The sequence below is a fragment of the Daucus carota genome, chromosome 4, assembly GCF_001625215.2.
Source record: "Daucus carota subsp. sativus chromosome 4, DH1 v3.0, whole genome shotgun sequence".
Classification (NCBI taxonomy): Eukaryota; Viridiplantae; Streptophyta; class Magnoliopsida; order Apiales; family Apiaceae; genus Daucus; species Daucus carota.
In genome coordinates, this window is record NC_030384.2 from 22,807,279 (window position 1) to 22,826,239 (window position 18,961).

The 18,961-nt window shown below is 38.6% G+C and overlaps 2 protein-coding genes and 2 long non-coding RNA genes across 6 annotated transcripts; 2 read left to right on the forward strand and 2 right to left on the reverse strand.

Moving 5' to 3' along the window:
• Positions 1–711: 711 nt before the first annotated feature.
• LOC108217031 (uncharacterized) lies at positions 712–1,665 on the forward strand. Its single transcript, XM_017389884.1, has one exon. The coding sequence runs from the start codon at positions 712–714 to the stop codon at positions 1,663–1,665; it is 954 nt and encodes a 317-aa protein (XP_017245373.1).
• A 42-nt stretch (positions 1,666–1,707) lies between these two features.
• On the forward strand, positions 1,708–2,781 carry LOC108217032 (uncharacterized). The gene has a single exon (XM_017389885.1). It carries the CDS (start codon positions 1,708–1,710, stop codon positions 2,779–2,781), a length of 1,074 nt encoding a protein of 357 aa, XP_017245374.1.
• Positions 2,782–12,978: 10,197 nt separating this feature from the next.
• On the reverse strand, positions 12,979–15,085 carry LOC135152382 (uncharacterized). Of its 3 annotated transcripts, none has more exons than XR_010291472.1 (4): positions 14,938–15,085; positions 14,660–14,724; positions 13,567–13,643; positions 12,979–13,430 (listed from the first exon to the last, which is right to left on the reverse strand). It is a non-coding gene; the product is annotated as an uncharacterized LOC135152382 (long non-coding RNA). The 3 variants fall into 3 exon arrangements; XR_010291473.1 differs by having other exon boundaries at positions 14,870–15,081; XR_010291471.1 differs by having other exon boundaries at positions 14,660–15,073.
• A 1,434-nt stretch (positions 15,086–16,519) lies between these two features.
• LOC135152023 (uncharacterized) lies at positions 16,520–18,844 on the reverse strand. Its single transcript, XR_010291094.1, has 3 exons — positions 18,576–18,844; positions 18,289–18,374; positions 16,520–16,868 (listed from the first exon to the last, which is right to left on the reverse strand). It is a non-coding gene; the product is annotated as an uncharacterized LOC135152023 (long non-coding RNA).
• Between the last annotated feature and the right edge of the window lie 117 nt (positions 18,845–18,961).

Here is an 18,961-nt window from a genome sequence, read left to right on the forward strand (position 1 = left end):
ATTTAAAGTATTGTTCCCTCAAATATATATAACATGAGTCGGATTTATAAAATTTAGTTTAAGAACGTTGAACTCAATAGTTTTGATTTATACATGTGTAGGAATCTTCAAGTTTTTATATAAATCTCAATAATATTTTTTTATGGAAGATTTGATTTTTTTAAATATTAATATTTGTAAGGTTGAGACAATGTGTTTGTTGGCCCCTTTGCAAAAGATTCTTTTCTTAAAAAAAATTATTAATATCACTACTAAATTTTTGATATGATGAAATAGTATTGTTGATTTGTCTAAATTTTTAGTTAATGTAAAATATATTATATTCTCTCTCTATATGCTTGAAATATAATCTATAAACAGTCATCCTGACAAAATTTGAATAATTGATTCCTTGTACTATTCCGAATCTTTTTATTTGTAAGTTAGTGATAAGTTGGATGCATGTAGCCTTACAAATAATTTTTGGAAAAAGTATTACCAGTTATGAAAAGGTATTATTTAGTTGTAAAAAGTTTATTCAGAGCCTTTTCTATAGGGTATATAATGCGGCTGTGCACAAGTCTTGCAATTATAAAGATATTATAGAATTGGGGATAGATAGAATGGCTTCCTCCCCACCAAAACCAACACCCTCAGTCTTGTTACATGATTATCATTCTTTCACCCTCACATCCGTGACATCTCAAATAAAAGGTCCTCCTTTGGCAAGAAATGGTACAACGCATTCCCGGAGTTCCTAAACTTCTGGAAAAGGCAACACCGACAAGCTACGCTGACTCTCCTTTTGTGGATGACATTGCCTTGGTAAAGACGCCAAAACGTTTCAACGTTCCCTCTATGAAAGCATATGACGGGTCGACTGATCCTCTAGAACACGTAGCACAATACAAGCAGCGGATGTTTACGGTCCCGATAACGAAAGACCTAAGAGAGGCGTGCATGTGTAAATGTTTTGGGTCCACGTTGGCCGGTCCAGCTCTACAGTGGTTTGTGAATCTACCCAATGGCTCCATAGAAACGTTCGCCGACCTGGTTGACGCTTTCAATTTACAATTCGCAAGCAGTAGGGTGTTCGAAAAGACGACGAGCGACCTCTACAAGATCGTGCAGAGATATCGGGAACCACTCAGGGATTACCTCACGCGATTCAACAGGGAGAAAGTGACCATAACTAACTGCGACGTGCCCACAGCGATTGAGGCGTTTAGAAGAGGATTTGAAAGGGACTCACCGCTCTACGACGAGTTAACTAAGTACCCATGCAGGAGTATGGATGACGTACAGGCGAAGGCGATGGCCCAAGTAAGATTGGAAGAGGACAGGAGGGAAGAAGATGACAAGTACTACCGTCCGAACATGAAGGTCACGACGTCGAGGGTCCACGACACCAGACCTTATGTCAGGCCAACGCACGATGACACAAGGGTTAGCTCTGCACAGGAGAGGACGGATTGGAGAAAGGACCCCAACCTGCCTCCAACATATGACAGTTACGGTTTCACATTGACACCTTCGGCCTTAATGAGAGAATTCACTAAGATGGGAGACGCCGTCAAGTGGCCCCCCAAATCAAACAAACCAAAGTCGAATCCGGATTCAAAGCTATGGTGTGATTTCCATGGAGACTACGGACACCGCGCTTATGATTGCGTGGCCTTAATGTAGGAATTGGAAGTCTTAGTCAAGAAGGGGTACTTGTCTGAGTTCATGACAAAGAATAAGTCGACACATGCGAGAAAGGACAGAACGTCACCAAGGCAGCCGCCTCCGCCGCCACACCAGAAGGTGATTAACTTTATAGCGGGGGGATCAGAGGTGTCGGGCACAACATATTCTCAGGCAAAACGTGTAGCAAGGGAAACTGGTGTGAGGGTATCAAAGGCAGATGTTCTGGACTACAGCATTCCAACGCTGACTTTTAATGAGTTTGACAGGAAACATGTCTCAGAACCTCAACATGACAGCCTTGTAATCTCCTTACCGGTGGGAAATTATATCATAAAACGCATCCTGGTTGACAATGGGAGTGCGGCGAACATCATGATGCTGAGTACACTACAACAGATGGGATTGGCTGAAACCGACATGATCAAGAAGACGACAACACTGGTCGGCTTTAGTGGAGAAAGGAAAAGGACTGTCGGAGAAATCACCTTGCCAACATATGCTCAGGGATTGAACTTGCTGACGAAGTACGTGATCATTGACGGAGACCCTACATACAACATCAGTATGGGAAGACCATGGATTCACGACCTGAAAGCAGTACCATCTACATACCATCAGGTCCTCAAATTCCCGACGCCGTGGGGGGTACAGCAGATCGTAGGTGACCAAAGCGTCGCTAGGGATTGCTATAAAAAAAGCATGAAGCCGATAGTTCAACATGAAGCCAAGGAGACGCCTCAGGTCACCATGACAGGCCCCGAGCAATTGGCAGAAGTCGACTTGACAGGTGATGACAAGAAAGTCCTGATTGGTGAAGACTTGACAGGTACATTGGAGGCAAACCTGGTGGAGTTCTTGACAACTAGGCTGGACGCCTTTGCTTGGGGGCATGAAGACATCACGGGCATTAGCCCTGAAGTAATTACACACAAGCTGAATGTCGACTCATCTTTTACACCCGTCCAATTGAAAAGAAGGAAGTTCGCTGCTGAGAGAAACAAAATCATCAACGACGAAGTAAACCGACTATTAAAAGCCGGGATGAACAAGGAGGTCGATTACCCGGAATGGCTTGCCAATGTCGTCATTGTTCAAAAGAAAAACGGGAAATGAAGAGTTTGTGTTGATTACACCTTGAACAAGGCTTGCCCCAAAGATCCTTACCCCTTACCTCACATCGACACAATGGTTGACTCGACAGCAGGACATGAGCTGTTGACATTTCTCGACGCTTCAAGTGGGTTCAATCAGATTCAGATGGAGCCATCAGATGCAGAAAAGACAGCATTCATCACTGACCGAGGAATATATTGCTACTTGGCAATGCCATTTGGAGTACGAAATGCGGGAGCAACGTTCCAACGTCTCGTCAATAAGATGTTCATGGAACAAATCGGTCGAACAATGGAGGTGTACATTGACGACATGGTGGTGAAATCTGTAAATGTTGAAAACCACATCAGGGATCTCAAGGAGGTGTTTGATATATTGAGATAGTTCAACATGAAGCTGAACCCATCGAAGTGCAACTTTGTGGTGTCATCGGGGAAATTTTTGGGCCACATGGTGACGAGGATAGGAATTGAGGCGAGTCCGGAACAGATAAGAACAATTTTTGAGTTAACAAGCCCTTCTAATGTCCAAAAGTACAAAAGCTGACGGGAAGAGTGGCAGACCTCAACAGATTCATATCACATTCCTCAGATAGGTGTCGATTGTTCTATGATGTCCTCAGAAAGAATAAGGCATTTCAGTGGTCGGAAAAACATGAGGCAGCACTGGACGACCTGAAGAGGTATCTGTCGACTCCTCCCCTGTTGTCAAAGCCAGTAGAAGGCGAAGACTTGTATATCTACCTTTCCGTCACAGACCATGCTGTCAGCGCTGTTCTCGTCAAGGCAGTCGAGAACAACAAGTCACCCATATACTACGTGAGCAAGAGCTTAATCGATGCAGAAACAAGGTACACGCTACTTGAAAAGTTAGTTCTTGCATTAGCCATGACATTTACTAAATTACGACATTATTTCGAGTCACACAAAATACATGTCATGACAAACTTTCCCTTACAAATGGTTCTCAGTAAACCAGAGTTGATGGGAAGGATGGCAAAGTGGGCTATACGACTCAGTACATATGACATCGTCTATGACGCGAGGACAGTTGTCAAATCTCAGGCTTTGGCAGACTTTGTGGCGGACTTCAGCCCAAGCCTACTACAACAAGCCGAAGAGGAATACAGGCAGGTCATGACAAAAGCAGAAATTTTATCTTGGACATTACCTCGAAGTCTTACCTAGATGGCGACTTACCTCGAAGTGGTCAGGGGCTTACAAAAGAGATTCGACACTTTCAACATACAACAAGTGTCAAGGGAACTAAACACGCAGGCGGACGCATTAGCAGGTATTGGTGCTGTCTTCAAAAACGTCAATGCGACAAGTATACCTATTATCCACATCATGAGGCTTGCAACGGAAAGGATGAAAGTAGTAGGAGAGGATACGGAGGTTCTCCATGTACGAGATGAAGATGACGCATGGATGAAAATCTACAAGGATTACTTGCTGCATGGACAACAGCCAACTAATGCCCAGGAAGCAAGGACGCTAAGAATGAGAGTCTCACGCTTCACAGTCTTCGACAACGTCCTGTTCAAAAAGTCAGCGTCGGGAGTTTGGCAGAGGTGTCTGAACAAGTCAGAAGCAAATACAGTACTGCAAGATGTCCATGAAGGTGAATGCGGGAATCATATGGCAGCAAGAAACTTGTCCCTGAAGGTACTACGTATGGGCTACTATTGGCCGACACTGCGTCAAGACGCCCTCGAGTTTGTCAGAAAATGCGACGCCTGCCAACGACACGCTCCTGTCTTGCACCAGCCGTCAGAACCCTTGCATGCGTCGATACCGTCTTGGCCTTTTATGAAATGGGGGATGGATATCGTTGGAAAGATGCCGGTGGCACCGGGACAGAAAGTCTTCATGTTAGCAGTGACGGATTACTTCTCAAAGTGGATTGAAGCAGAGGCGTTCCGACAGGTGACGTCAAAAGAGGTAATCTCGTTCATTAAGAGAAACATATTGTGCAAGTTCGGAATACCATCTGAAATCGTCTGTGACAATGGGTCTCAGTTTATAAGCGACAAGACTGAAACGTTTTGCAAGAAATACAACATTGCTCTGATCAAGTCAACACCACGTTACCCACAAGCAAACGGACAGGCTGAGTTGAGCAACAAGATTATCATCAATAACCTCAAAAAGAGGCTGACGACATGTAAAGGGCGATGGGCTGAGGAGTTGCCTTGGGTCCTCTGGTCCGACAGGACGACGCCAAAGATCTCGACGGGATAGACCCCTTACAGCCTCGTCTACGGTACCGAAGCTGTCTTACCTATTGAAGTCATGATGGCGACAGCGAGATACGGCTTGCAGACTGCTGAAGACAATCAGGACGCACTGGTTTATGACGTGGATACAGTGGACGAGCTAAGAGAAATGGCAAAGATGCGATTCGAATCGTATCAGCGAAGGGTTGCAAACAGCTACAACAAACACGTTCGAGTAAGGTCATTCGCTGTTGGGGACATGGTCCTTAGAAAGGTGTTCCAAAACACGATGGACTCGACGGCAGGAAAATTTGCTGACACATGGGAAGGACCTTACTTGATAGACGCTGTGGACGGACGAGGAGCATATCAATTGTGCACAATGAACGGAGTACAAGTGCCAAGGAGCTGGAATGCATTTCATTTGAAGGCATATCATGTGTAAAGTGTCTCACTTTCACTGTCATTTTATATTAGTAGTTGCATCTCTATGAATAATCTAGCAGAATTGTTTTGGCCTTTCGCCACTTAGGATTTGTTTTGCACTAGTTACCATGCTCAAGTTGGCAACAATCAATAAAACATGTTCGTACTTCCGTCTAAATATGTGCATATGTGCGTCTAACATTTGTATCCTTGTATGGTTTCGTGGTATACTGTGCGTCCATAATTTGCTTTAAAATTAATTGCGCTGTTTAATTTACATAATTTTTACTCTCGTTGTGCGCATTTACTACGTACTCAAAGGGCTGATCACCCCCACAACATATCGACGCCTGTTTAAACATATAACAAGCTTGATTTTAAAATCTAAACATAAGATTGCTCCCGACATCCACAACTACAATTAGCTGCTAAGTTTCAAGAGGGATTTTGGCCTCTTAACTAGCCTACAAGTGCATGCACCGACGATTAAAATTATAAATATTCGACAGCAACGGTTGCAAATGACAAAAACGAGAACGGCAAATATGACTCGACAATGAAACCATAATGTCACGAGAAATAGTGTACTCAGAAACAAAACAACCCATACAAATACGAGAACACAAATATTAGTATTAAATATGATGCACTATTGAGACACTAACAATCAAAAATACCACAAGATAACCAAAAGAAGGAAAGCGAAACGATAATCATCATAACGGAACATAGATAGCAGTTCGACATAACATAAAAGATCCCCGCTAAGAGCGAAACAGGATCATAATATCCGCCAACCCCCACTCACGGATTGAAACAGGGCAGGAAACAAGTTCAATAATATGAAATCATTCACCAAAATAGATGTTCATAAAAACGAGTAGATAAAAGTAGAAGAATCAAGCACGAGCAGCATCGTCCACGGGCTTGGGGACCTGCTCGCCACCATCAGGAACGCCAACTGGAGATGCATCTTCAGGGTAAGCAGCATTGTAGATATTGATCGTGTCGCCAACATCACTGAGGTTCCATTCACCACGCTGAAATTCCATCATCGTCTCAACACGGGCCTTCATAATTTGCTGGGTCACGAGTTTCTGGGCTTCGTCATGCATAGTAGACTCCAAGTTCTTCACCCTACGAGCAAATTCATCGAACTCATGCTGAATAGAGCCCACCAATTGCAAACGAGATTCAGCAACCTCCTTGAGAGACTGTATCTTGGCCAAACACTTATTACGCTCGCTTTCAAGCTCCTTGACCATCTTAGCATTACGAGCATAAATGTTCGTGCTAGATTTTGCGGGGTTAAATGCTAAAGAATTAAATTGCATATAAATTAAAGACACAAGAAAATGGTGACGCGGAAAACCCCTGAATAGGGTAAAAACCGCGGGTGGGATTGGTTACCCAGCCTAAAAGTAATCCACTATCATGTTGTAGTACAAATGTTTGAGAATACAAGTTGAAAGAATAAGTAGAAGGTAAGCTACGTATTAACTAATATGCTAAGCCACTAGAGGATAATTTAGATGAATGGATTGTCGTTATCTTCTTTATCTAGCTTCATCTATTTATACTAGTAGTAGTGAGAGTCCTGCTATCTTCCAACTCCTTCTTTTTCTCCTTGTTACTCCCACGTGCAAGCTGCTCCCTCCTATTTCGGTGGCCACCTCTCAACTGATATTGAAAGTCTCCTCCTATATAGGTGGATAAGTTGAGACCCAGTCCTTGTAGTTATCCATTACTCTCAGCACAACTGTGAGTCTTTAGTCTATGGCCTTCTAATCCCGTCAGCTTGCTTGATGCCAACTGCAGCCCTTCTCGCCATGTCATGTCAACAACCCTTCACGTCACGTCTTGACACCTGCAAATTCCTGTCATAACAATAAATCTCATTGGTCACGAGAACAGTTTGTAAAGCCTGGAAGATGCAACAACAATAAAAAATCTAACAAAGGGATAAAAGACGAGAGTGCACAAGATCAGAAACATACATGGAAAATGTGCCGAGCAGAATATCCAATAATGTCTTCGAGGTTCTTGGAAGAAAGACCCTCCAAAGACTGACTGAGAAGAAGGTCCTTGAGCATGGGTGAGAAGCTTGAAGGCTTGGCATCAATTGAGTATTCATAAGTAATGGGAAGATTGGTCGAGTCGGAGTTGAGAGTGTTTTCGGAGGAGTCAATTCTGACCTTCTTCGACATGGGGCTTGCACCGGGACTAACAAACAAGGCAGCCCTCGAGGATTCAGCCTCTCCAAACCTATCAAAGCGAGCACGCTTAGCAAAGAGCTCATGACTAGACATAATAACAGGATTGATAACAGGTGCTTTGAACTCTACAATCACGCAAACAGGGGAAAACCACAGTAAAAGAACAACAGATAAACAAAGTGCCAACCATAGACATTTCAAAGAAGAAAATGCACGATGGATACCTCTAGAAAACTGGTGCCCAGAGCTAAGTTCAATGTCATCAGATATTTGGGAGTATCGTCAGATCCAGAAGACATGATGTGGATTGATACGGATGGCTTCGCCGATGAGGTAAGGATTTGTTTACCACGAGTATGATTAGCCAGGCCAGACGATGAAGCCTTCTCACCAATACCAGGGTTATGTTTCACAATCGCCTTATTCATTCTGTTTGCAAAGTCTCTGGCATCAACAAATCCAGCATTCCTGATGGGCCTGTTCAAGCAATTCGGCCAGAGTCTGTCCCCAATGGGTAAAGCAAGGATCTTATTCATAACGCCCCTGGCGTGTGAATTCCCATCATCAAAATCAAAGGTCGGTTCTGCGTGAATAATTACAAAAAAATAGTAAACAGAAATATCCAAGCCACAATTGTAACAGCATGAAAAGGAGAGCAATCTAACAAGAGAATATGAAACGATTTTCTCAAATAAAAACCACACACACAGATGATACAAGTAAGAGATGAAATTACCATCAGTGTTCCACTGGTCGGGCCTCTTGCCGCCCTCAACTCCAAGAGAATCTCTCTCCGCGAAAAAGAAATCATGTTTCCACCCGCGATCATTCACCGTGTCATTGTTCAAAATGAGGGGCTCATCCTTTTTCAACGAATAACAGCACTTGATCACATCGACGTCAATCTGGAGGTTGTGCTTAGCTTCGATCGCATCCAAACAGGCTAGAGTCCTCCATGCGAACGGCATAAGTTGACCAGGAGCAACATTCAAGGATTTCAGAACATCCGTAACCAGTTTCGAGAAGGGGAATGTCATGCGAACTTCAAAAGGATAGTAATAAAAGCAAACCCAGTTCTCTCTGAACCAGTCAGCCTCAACAGGAGGGTCAGGAATGACGGCAACGACGTCGGAGCGAAAGAGCATCTGCACCTCGACAAGTTTTTCCGAGGGCATGGTACTAAAGTGATGTTCAGTTGAATCCAAGGAATAAGTAGGAATCCAATCACAATAGGCGACAGTTTCGTTACTGGGCTCATTGATGCGAAGAGAGGAGTTTTTGGGGTTTTTTCTCGCCATGGTATCAGGAGGAGACAAATCGACACAAAAGCAAAGACGGGTTTGAGAATAAGAACAGAAGGTAGGGAGCAATTTATTTAAAGAGGGATTTTGATAAGAGAAAAACTAGGGATAAATATTGGGAACATAAAAGGCTCGCGTGAATCTAGTAGAAAGAGCCGGATGTGACTCTTCGGGTAATGACGTGAAGACTAAAAACCGATACACACGCTACAATATGCGAGAATTACGATACACGACACTCGGGATCAAATAGACTGATATTTTATTTAATATATTATCAAATAAAATATGGGGCTATTGTTAGGTCTCGAATTTTGCTTGGCTGTAACGTGACAAAAGCTGGTGTCACGTGATGATAACGACAAGATATGTACGTTAATTCAAATTGATATGGATAACACTTTTGCATGCATGAAGATCAAGTCAGAGAGGTGGATTCCGAGACGTAAGCCACGTTTCAAAACAAGTGATAAGCATTGAGGATACGGGGAGTTAGTTGCACGTGGGTGAAGTGCGGAGTAAAAGTAGGAAATTGTAACCAACGAAATCTCATGTAACAGTAGTATAAATAGACTAGAATACATGAAGATAAAGGACATCTTGATCACATATCATTCGCACTGTAACACACAAGTTTATCAGTGGAACTCTTTTTCGGCTGGGTATCCATCCCCACCCGCGGTTTTTGCCCTACAAGGGGTTTTTCCGCGTTACCAATTCTTTGCGTTTTAGTTATTAATTTAATTATTTAGTTAAATAATTCTTGGCATTTAACCCCGCAAAATCGAGTTAAAACAATGTTTTGAATCAATTATTTTGTCTACATTTAAACAATAACAATTACAATCATTATACATATTTTGTTATTCATTGAGAACAATCTGCAAAATATTGACAACAATTGTTTTGTGTAGAACAAATGTTCGGTAGATATTTCATATATTAAATGTTGTATTGTTCTCTAGTTGAAAAATAGGCTAAAATCTCTTAATGCAACCCCAAGGAAATACATGTAACACAATTCAATTTCAAACATTATTTATAATTTTTGAAACGGTTTAAAAAGTTATGGTGTTCCTATGTGCTAACTAAGATGTTAAATTTTAATCATGGATTTCAAGAAACCAATAATGTGACAAACACTAATGAAATTATTTTAACAGATTATTCTTTCTCCATTTTTATTACTCATTTTAAATTATACTAATTATTTCTTAAGGAATTTGTTTTTTGGTGAATATCTTAATAACAAACCAAATTGTTGTTGGGAATGAAAAATTAATTCCAATACATAAGAATTTCATGTATTGTTCCCTCAAATATATATAGATGTTTTTGGGATTTATAAAATTAAGTATTAACAAAGTTGAACTAAAAACGTTTTGATTATCCATGTGCAAGAATCTTTCATAATTTTGAAAAATCTCAATAATACATTTTAAGGGAAGAATTGATTTTTTGAAATATCAATATTTGTAAGTTGAAGACATTGTGTTTGTTGGCCCCTTTACAAAATATTCTTTTTTTTTTTGAAAATTATTATTATTGTAGTATATATCTGCGATGATGAAAAAGTATGGTCGATTTGCGGAAATTTGTTAACAATGTAAAATACAATATATTCTCTCTGTTTGCGTAGATGGAATATAAGCTAATATTAGGAAGTTAGTGATAAGTTTTATGCATGTGGCCTTATAAATAATTTTTTAAAAAGTATTGTCAATGGTATAAAGGTATTTTTTAGTTGTAAAAAATTTATATAAATTCTTTTCTATAGTCTATATAATTTGGTTGCAGTTATATACATATTATAGAATGGAGACAGAGGCTTCCTCCCAACCAAAACCTACACCATCAGTCTTGTTAGACAATTATCTTTCTTTCACCCTTACATTTTTGGCCTCTCAAACAAAAGGTCCTCTTTTAGTAAGAACAAAATTTTTTTTGTAACATCCCACATGGATTTGGTGAATAGTATATAGGCCTTGATAAGCGCTGGCCAAGGTGTAGTGGGTTGTTGGGTTCCCTAGGCATCTAGTTATTGGGTTCGGTATGGATCCACTTATGGGGTTCGGTATGGATCCACTTATGGGCTTGGATGTTATAATATTAGGCTCTGTATGACATATGAAAGAAGTGAACAAAATGTCAAGAGGGAACTCAACAATTATGTATGATCTTCACCTCCTTGTGATGTTTTTAATTAGTTATTTTCTCTACATTTAAAGAATAACAATTTCAAAATAATTTTAGAATTTGTGAAGCAACAAACAATATTTAATAATTTTATCAGATTAATTTATTTCAATTTGTATTTTTCATTTTTAATTTTACTAATTATTTCTCAAGAAACTTATAATATTTTACGTGAATATCTTAATCATAAACCAAGTTGTTGTTGGGAATAAAAAAAATTAATTTCATCACAAAAAGTTTAAAGTATTGTTCCCTCAAATATATATAACATGAGTCGGATTTATAAAATTTATTTTAAGAACGTTGAACTCAATAGTTTTGATTTATACATGTGTATGAATCTTCAAGTTTTTATATAAATCTCAATAATATTTTTTTAAGGAAGATTTGATTTTTTTTAAATATTAATATTTGTAAGGTTGAGACAATGTGTTTGTTGGCCCCTTTGCAAAACATTCTTTTCTTAAAAAAATTTATTATTATCACTATTGTTGTGCCATAAAATCTCCCTGGGCTTATTTTATAGCCCATCATATCATCTGGGATTTACTTGGGCTTATTAGAGTTAATTGGTAAATGATATTGGACTTCACCATGGCTGGGTGAACCATTAAAGACATACGAGAAGGCATACGGACTAGCATTGGAAGCATAATGGAGGCTGCCATTAGAATGGGGTTCTGAAGGCGCTTTAGGGGTTACCTCTACTAGGGGTTACCGCTAAGTGCATCCTGGCTTGCAGCTACAGGGCTGCAGTTAGGGGATGCCACTGGCAAGGCTTACGCCGCCTGGGCAGGACGGCAGGCAGACTCCAGGCAGGACTCTTCTTCCTTGCCTCTAGGAGGACGAGTTGGAGGTGAAATGGGAGTATATCAGCTGTTATTTATCTACAAATTAAGGGATAAATACGTGTATTATGAGGATATTATAATCGGTGGAGATAATTCACGAATACTCGGATATACATCAAAGATGAAGGCTTCAAGTGACCTACTTGGAGTGGGATGCCGCTAGATTACTACAAGAGGAAGTTGTTTTATCCTAAACTAGAGGGGATAAGAGCTTATCTCTTCAGAGTCCTAAATCGAGAACTATATTGGCTTGATCCATATAAATAAGGTGTGTAGGCACCTTGCAAGGGGGATTCAGATTCATTACTCACGAGTTCTACACTCTAAAGAGAGGCACGTGGAACCTTTGTGACGTACATTTTCGGGCAATTGCAGGACGGAATTCCATAATTCTGGCCTCATTGTTTGGTTCTTTGCAAGCTCAGCCCTCACACACATTTAGTTTTTCTTTAGTTTATGTTAACGGTAGCCCCTAAAAGCTAGCCGTATTTTACGTAGTTGTAATAGATATCCCTAAAATTGTGCAATATAGTTCTGGGGGTGTTGTATCAATCCCTCTCACAACACTTTTTGGCGCTAGAAGGAGGGGATTACCGGTCTTAGAGAGGAGAGATGTCAGAAATTCCCGAAAACCCACTACGCCATATATGGCCTACAACAACATCCAAAAAATGATGCCATAACCCCAAAATATGTTGCAATAGCCCGAAAGGCTATTGCAACATAAAATTTAAGTTGCTTTTTTCGATGTTGCCCTAGGCTTCTATTGCAACATTATGATTATCTACTGCAACATGGGGTTTGCTGTTACAATAGACATGCTACTGCAACAACCAACTACCCTATTGCAACTGAAATTTTATGTTAAGTTGGACTTCTGATTTTAAAAAAAATGAGACCCACATGTGGGTCAGACACGTGTCAGTCCCATGTGGAGGTCAAAGTGTGGGGCCCACAAGGGCTACTTTCTACAACATATTTTGTACATATTTTGTACTAAATATCTGAATATATGTGTGGTACTGCAACATTAAACAACTATTCAAAAGTTTACTATATCAACAGCAAAATTAACTAATCATTCATACAAACCAAAGTTCAAAACAAATCCAACCAAACTAAACTACCTAACAAATCCAACTCATCCTTTAGGTCTTCTTCACAAAATCAATGTTGCAAGAGCCACATGTTATAGTGACATGAATGTTCCCTAGCTTTGCGACCTGAACTGCATAGTGACCAACACCACCTCAAGCTGCAGCAGTTAGTATGTTCATAGGTGGGTGTCTTTTCAAAGGACTACTCCCGCTGTGATGAGGCATTGGTAAGCGGTTAACCCTCGAGTGCCTAATGCGGCACATTCACCAGCTGATAGTTCAAGTGGCCTTAGAACCATCACTTCTTGCTTTGCTACTGCATACTCAACTAATCCACCTCTAGTCTGTTTCAATATCATAATGAGCAAAAATTAATGAGCAAACATAACAGTAACAACTGAAATGTTTCTCGCATAATCCATTCCGCAATATATGAAGTACTTGGTAGAACTAAAACGGAGATATAAGAGTATTCTATACCGTTGTTCCAAGCATGGCTACAACTTCTTCGCCTTTCTTGAATTTTCTAACTGCAAGTCCAACATCCACAACCTAACCTGAGATATCAAAACCATGCATTAATGTTTTATTTTTCAAAAATCAAATGCATGACAAAGCAAATTAGAAGTGCAGTGATGACTGGATACATGTTAACGTTTCCAGAAATAAGTAAAAGCAGATGAAATCGAACAGAATTTTAATGAAAAATAAGTTAACCACAACTATAAGAAAAAAAAAATGTGAACACACCACAAGACAAAGAAAAAGCAGGGTGACAGTGTATTAGACTAAAACTTCTGGAACACTAAACAAGGTAGATAGAACATAACATAATTCAGTGGGTCATAGTTCACTCCATGAAGTTAAAATTAAAAAAACAAGAACGAACAATAAAATTTAAACTACTAGTTGCCATTACCCATTTTTCACTATATATTAAATAAAAAGCTGGACTATTGGAGAATACATGTAGCACTAGAGAATAAATATGAGATGTGTCCTGCTATTCAGGTCAGGTTGTAGAAATTACCAAATACGATCTCGCGTATGCCAGATTTTGGACCCTGAACACATCTATCACTGGTTTTACCTTCTTTGTGCAGCCCCAGAAGAGGTATATTTAGTAACTTTAATTTTTTACTTTAATTGTTTCTTTAATATTCCATATTATTAACCTGTAATTCTTATCAAGAAGTTAAGAAATATAAGCTGGGAGTTCCTAAATCGTTTCACTATCTTAATCACATACTAAGATTCTCTGCTCTTCATTTTATTTAGTTCAAGCTTTTAGTCAAGTACAGAATCAACTAGTTTCACCCCATATTATACACATCATGACATCAGTGAAACAGTTCATTGCCATGTTAATGCAACTAATTAAAACATCAATTCATTAATGAATAGTCAGACTACCAGATACATAATAAAAGCTGGTCAAGCTACAAAGATAAACTTTTCAACCTAAAACCGGAGTACCAGAAACAAGCACATATACAAAAGCATACATCATAAAATTACATACGATATACACACACACGCCTGTTTTCAAAATCCAAGAACAAAATCGAAGTACCTTAAGCTGAAGAAGCGCACATCAAAGATTTAAATCAGTCAATCCCTAAGGAACCCAAAGCCAGCCTAAAACAGAACAAAGATATAAAACAAATTAGAGATAGAGTTGAGGGATCTAAGAAAAGAAACAATATAACCAAAAACCCCCCAAATCAAAGGCATGAAAACCCCCAATTTTGATTCAAGCACAAATCAATTGAATAAACCCCACATTTAATTCAAAATCCTGGTGATTTGTGAGGGCTTTGCTCCAATTTTACGAGAACGAGTGAAATCGACTTCATTTTTATCTAAAGAGATGAAGAGAGAGACGAGCGGAAAGAGAGAGCGGAGAGATCGAGAAGAGAGACGAGCTGCGGGAGAGAACGAGTCAATAAAGCGTGTTTGATACTCTGATTGTTAGAGAATCTGGACTTGTGTGAGTACTGCTGTGTGTCCTCAAAAAATTTGCCGCTTCAAATTTTGTCCAAATATTTGGAGCCCGCCGTGCGACAAATGAAAAAGCCATTTCACTTGTTTTAAAATTTTTAACATATTATTTATTAAAAAATTCTATTAAAATCTTTGTCTTTTTCTAAAAATTTAATTATATAATTATTTGAAATTTAAAAATTTTATGTTAAAAACTAGAATTTTATTTTACGATATGTCTAATTATTTATCAAATTTAATAAATTTCAAGATTAAATTATTCAATTTCATAATAATTTAAAAACATAATCATTTAATATAGTTTTTATTTTGAAAAATATAATTCAATTTCAGTATTATTATTTTATTCATGATTAAATAGTTCAAATTTATTATTTTTATTACAATTACTTATTTTAAAGAGATATAAAAATTAATGTTGTATTCTAACATTTAGTCTTTTCCAATTTAATATATTATATTTTATCTATTAATTATTTAAAATTATTTTAATTTTGTTTTTTATAAATTTTATTATCATATTATAAATAATTAATTTACTAATACTCTATGCAACACATATATTCAGCTATTGCAACATCAAATGGATATTGATGGTTATCGTTGCGGTAGGTATGGATTAGGGCCTCTAATGCAACATAATTTTGCAACACTCAAGTTCATACCATTGCGGTAGGCCATATATGGCGTAGTGACCCAGAAAATCCCAAGACGTCGGAGGGCGGTACGCAAGACAATAGAGATCCGAGCGGGGAACTAACACGCGAGGAGATGAAGGCAAAAATGAAGAGAATGAGTAGGAGGATTGCCTCCTTAAAGAGAAAGTCAGCAAGGTCAAAAAAGGCTAGCAAGGTGACTCCCACCAAGCTAGATTTTGAAAGAGAACGCGGTATGAAAGAAGGCGGCAACGCTGACTAGGAAGCTAACCCCGAGAGGGACAATGGAGAACGCTCACAGGCTGCCAGTGTAAGCGTGTTCGACTGCCTGGGACGAAAACTAACCGAGCAAGACTTGCGGCACAGGCTTGGCAACAAGGCCCCTAACGGGGATGAACCTGAAGGCACTACGCCATATATGGCCTTCAACAACATCAAAAAAATGATGCAATAACCCCAAAATATGTTGCCATAGCCCGAAAATGGGCTATTGCAACATAAAATTTAAGTTGCTTTTTTCGATGTTGCCCTAGGCTTCTATTGCAACATTATGGTTACCTACTGCAACACGGGCTTTTCTGTCACAATAGACCGCTATTGCAACATCTGACTACCTTATAGCAACAAATATTTTATGTTACGTTAGACCTTATTTCAAAAAAAAAAAAGCGGGACCCATTTGTGGGTCCCACCTGTAGGTCCCACTTTTTAGGTCCACATGGATCCCACATGTTAGTCCCATGTTTGGACACCTGTTTGCTAGTCCCATGTTTGCAACATTATTCTAAAAGAAATTGAAAATATACTCTTTATATATTAAACATCCCAATAAACTATTCTTTCTTACAAATTTCATAACAAATCCAACCAAATCAAATTACCTAACAATTCAAAACCAACTAAAAGTAACAACAATTAGCCTGTGCTCTCTAGCCTTTTCTCTAAAATACACCCTTCTCCATACATAAATGAAGTGCATGATATGTGATTCCAAGGCTGTGGCAATAGGAGTCATCTGTTCCACTAGCAAGAAACTCAAGCCTGGTGAAATCCTTGAGCCATTTCCACATAATCTTCATTAACAGCATGGACCACAACATCAAACAAACTTTGTATATTTTGCTGGATGGAGAAACAAAAGCAATAGGTAAATACTTAATTAATATCACAATCAATATACTTGGAACAAATATTTTAAAAAGCCGAGGTACTTTGGTCTTCTGTCATCATTCTCTGCAAAATAAATTTCATGTACTAATTCGCATTAACCATGAAAGAGAACATGAAAACAACAAAAGGCTGTAGAAAATATGAGATAGTCACTGATTCTTTTTCATGTGTAGATAGCAAGACATATGAGAAGAAAAAGTGCAGGCAAACCTGCACCAAATAATAAAAACACCAGCTTCAGATGAACACCAGGATTAATACAAATAGGATCATTATCTTTAACTTTCTAGACCTGGTTTTGGAGCTCTAGAAGCTCACTTTCAAGCTTATATATTGTGGTTTTCCCATTCATTAAATTTTCCTGTTAAAGCTTCATGGATTCTCTGCTCTTGTTCTTCTTTTGCTTGTTTTAGCAACCTAACACATTCTTACTGACCATAAAAAAAACAGTTCTAATATCCTTTTCCAAGGCTTACTAACCATAAAAATCTCTTATGCTAGCTTTTCGCTCATGGACATACATAGACGTCTTGCCTCTCTCATATGCCTGTTACATACCAATGATACTTCATATGCTTCAGAAGACATCATAATTTTATAGAATAATAGATGCATATATCTAGTAAACAACCTTATAAATTAGAATCCTGAGCAATCCAAGTGCACCAGCAAGGTGACAGTCACTCCATTGAACAAGAAAGAGAAATATTTGGGCACAAGAAAGAGATCTGTATGTAAACTTACATATGTTTGCAAACATAATACATATCCATGATTTAAGCATGTAAATCATAATTGGATTCGAATCTACATAATCAGGCTTCGTAATGTAAATAAGACAAGATTAATGAACTCAAATTTAAACATAACTATAATTCCAGACAATGCAATCAACCCAAAAATTTCAGTTCGATAACACAAACAGAAATAACTAGCCACAAATTAACAATCATAACATCCCCCCCTCTCTCCTTCTCTCTCTCGCACTCATAAACAGTGACACAGTTTCTTATTTAAAAAGGTCCAAAATTCTATTCCTCTCTGTCTCACTCTCCCCCTCCCCTCCTCTCTCTTTTTCTCACACACACACACACAAAATACTGACATCACAAAACCAACAAACCCCAAACTCATACAATCTATTACCAACAAACATAAACATAAACATACTCAATCTATCATCACAAAACAAAGGGGAGAGAGAGAGGGAGAGGGAGACAGAGGGGGACACAGGGGAGAGACAGAGAGATGGGTAACATAACATAGAACACAAATCACAACAAAGATACAAAGATAAACATGCATTTATATATAAAATCTGAAACAAAGCACACATTTAAAGTTAAAAGTAGAGGATAACCGCGGATTGTACCTTATATCTAAGCAAATCGAAGTTGCAATTAAATTAAAACACTGTTGAAGCCCTAGTTCCAGTGAAGCCCCAATTCAATTGAAACCCTGAGAAACATAAAGACACAAAATTAAGAACATTAAAGTGAAAAGCAAAATGAAAAACAAAATGTAGGATAGGAATGATAAATCGGAAAACCCTAATTCCGCGGAATGAAGAAGCTCTCAATTGAACTCCCGATTGAAGGCCTGATTCCAAACCCTAATTAATTAAGAGTTGATTTTGAGGGGAGAGGTTCCCGATTTTACCTAATCACCGGTGAGTTTGAGCAGCGGAGATGGTGTATTTGATGGAGAGTTGAGTTTTAGCAGCCGAAGGATGTTTCAACGAAGGCGCAGTGTGAGTGTGTAGAGTTTTGTTTCTGTGCTGAATGACTAACTCAAATGAAACAGGGGGGAAAGTTTGCCGCTTGCTTTTTGAGCACACAACATATCAAATTTTTATTTTGTTTTAATAATTCATTTTATTTTCAATTTTCTTAATTATTTAAAAATATAAATATTTTATATGTTTAAAAATATAATTCAATTACAGTATTATTATTTTATTCATAATTAATTAATTTCAAAATTATTTCTTTTAATATAATTAATTATGTTAAAGAGATGATATAAAAAATAATATTTGTATTCCA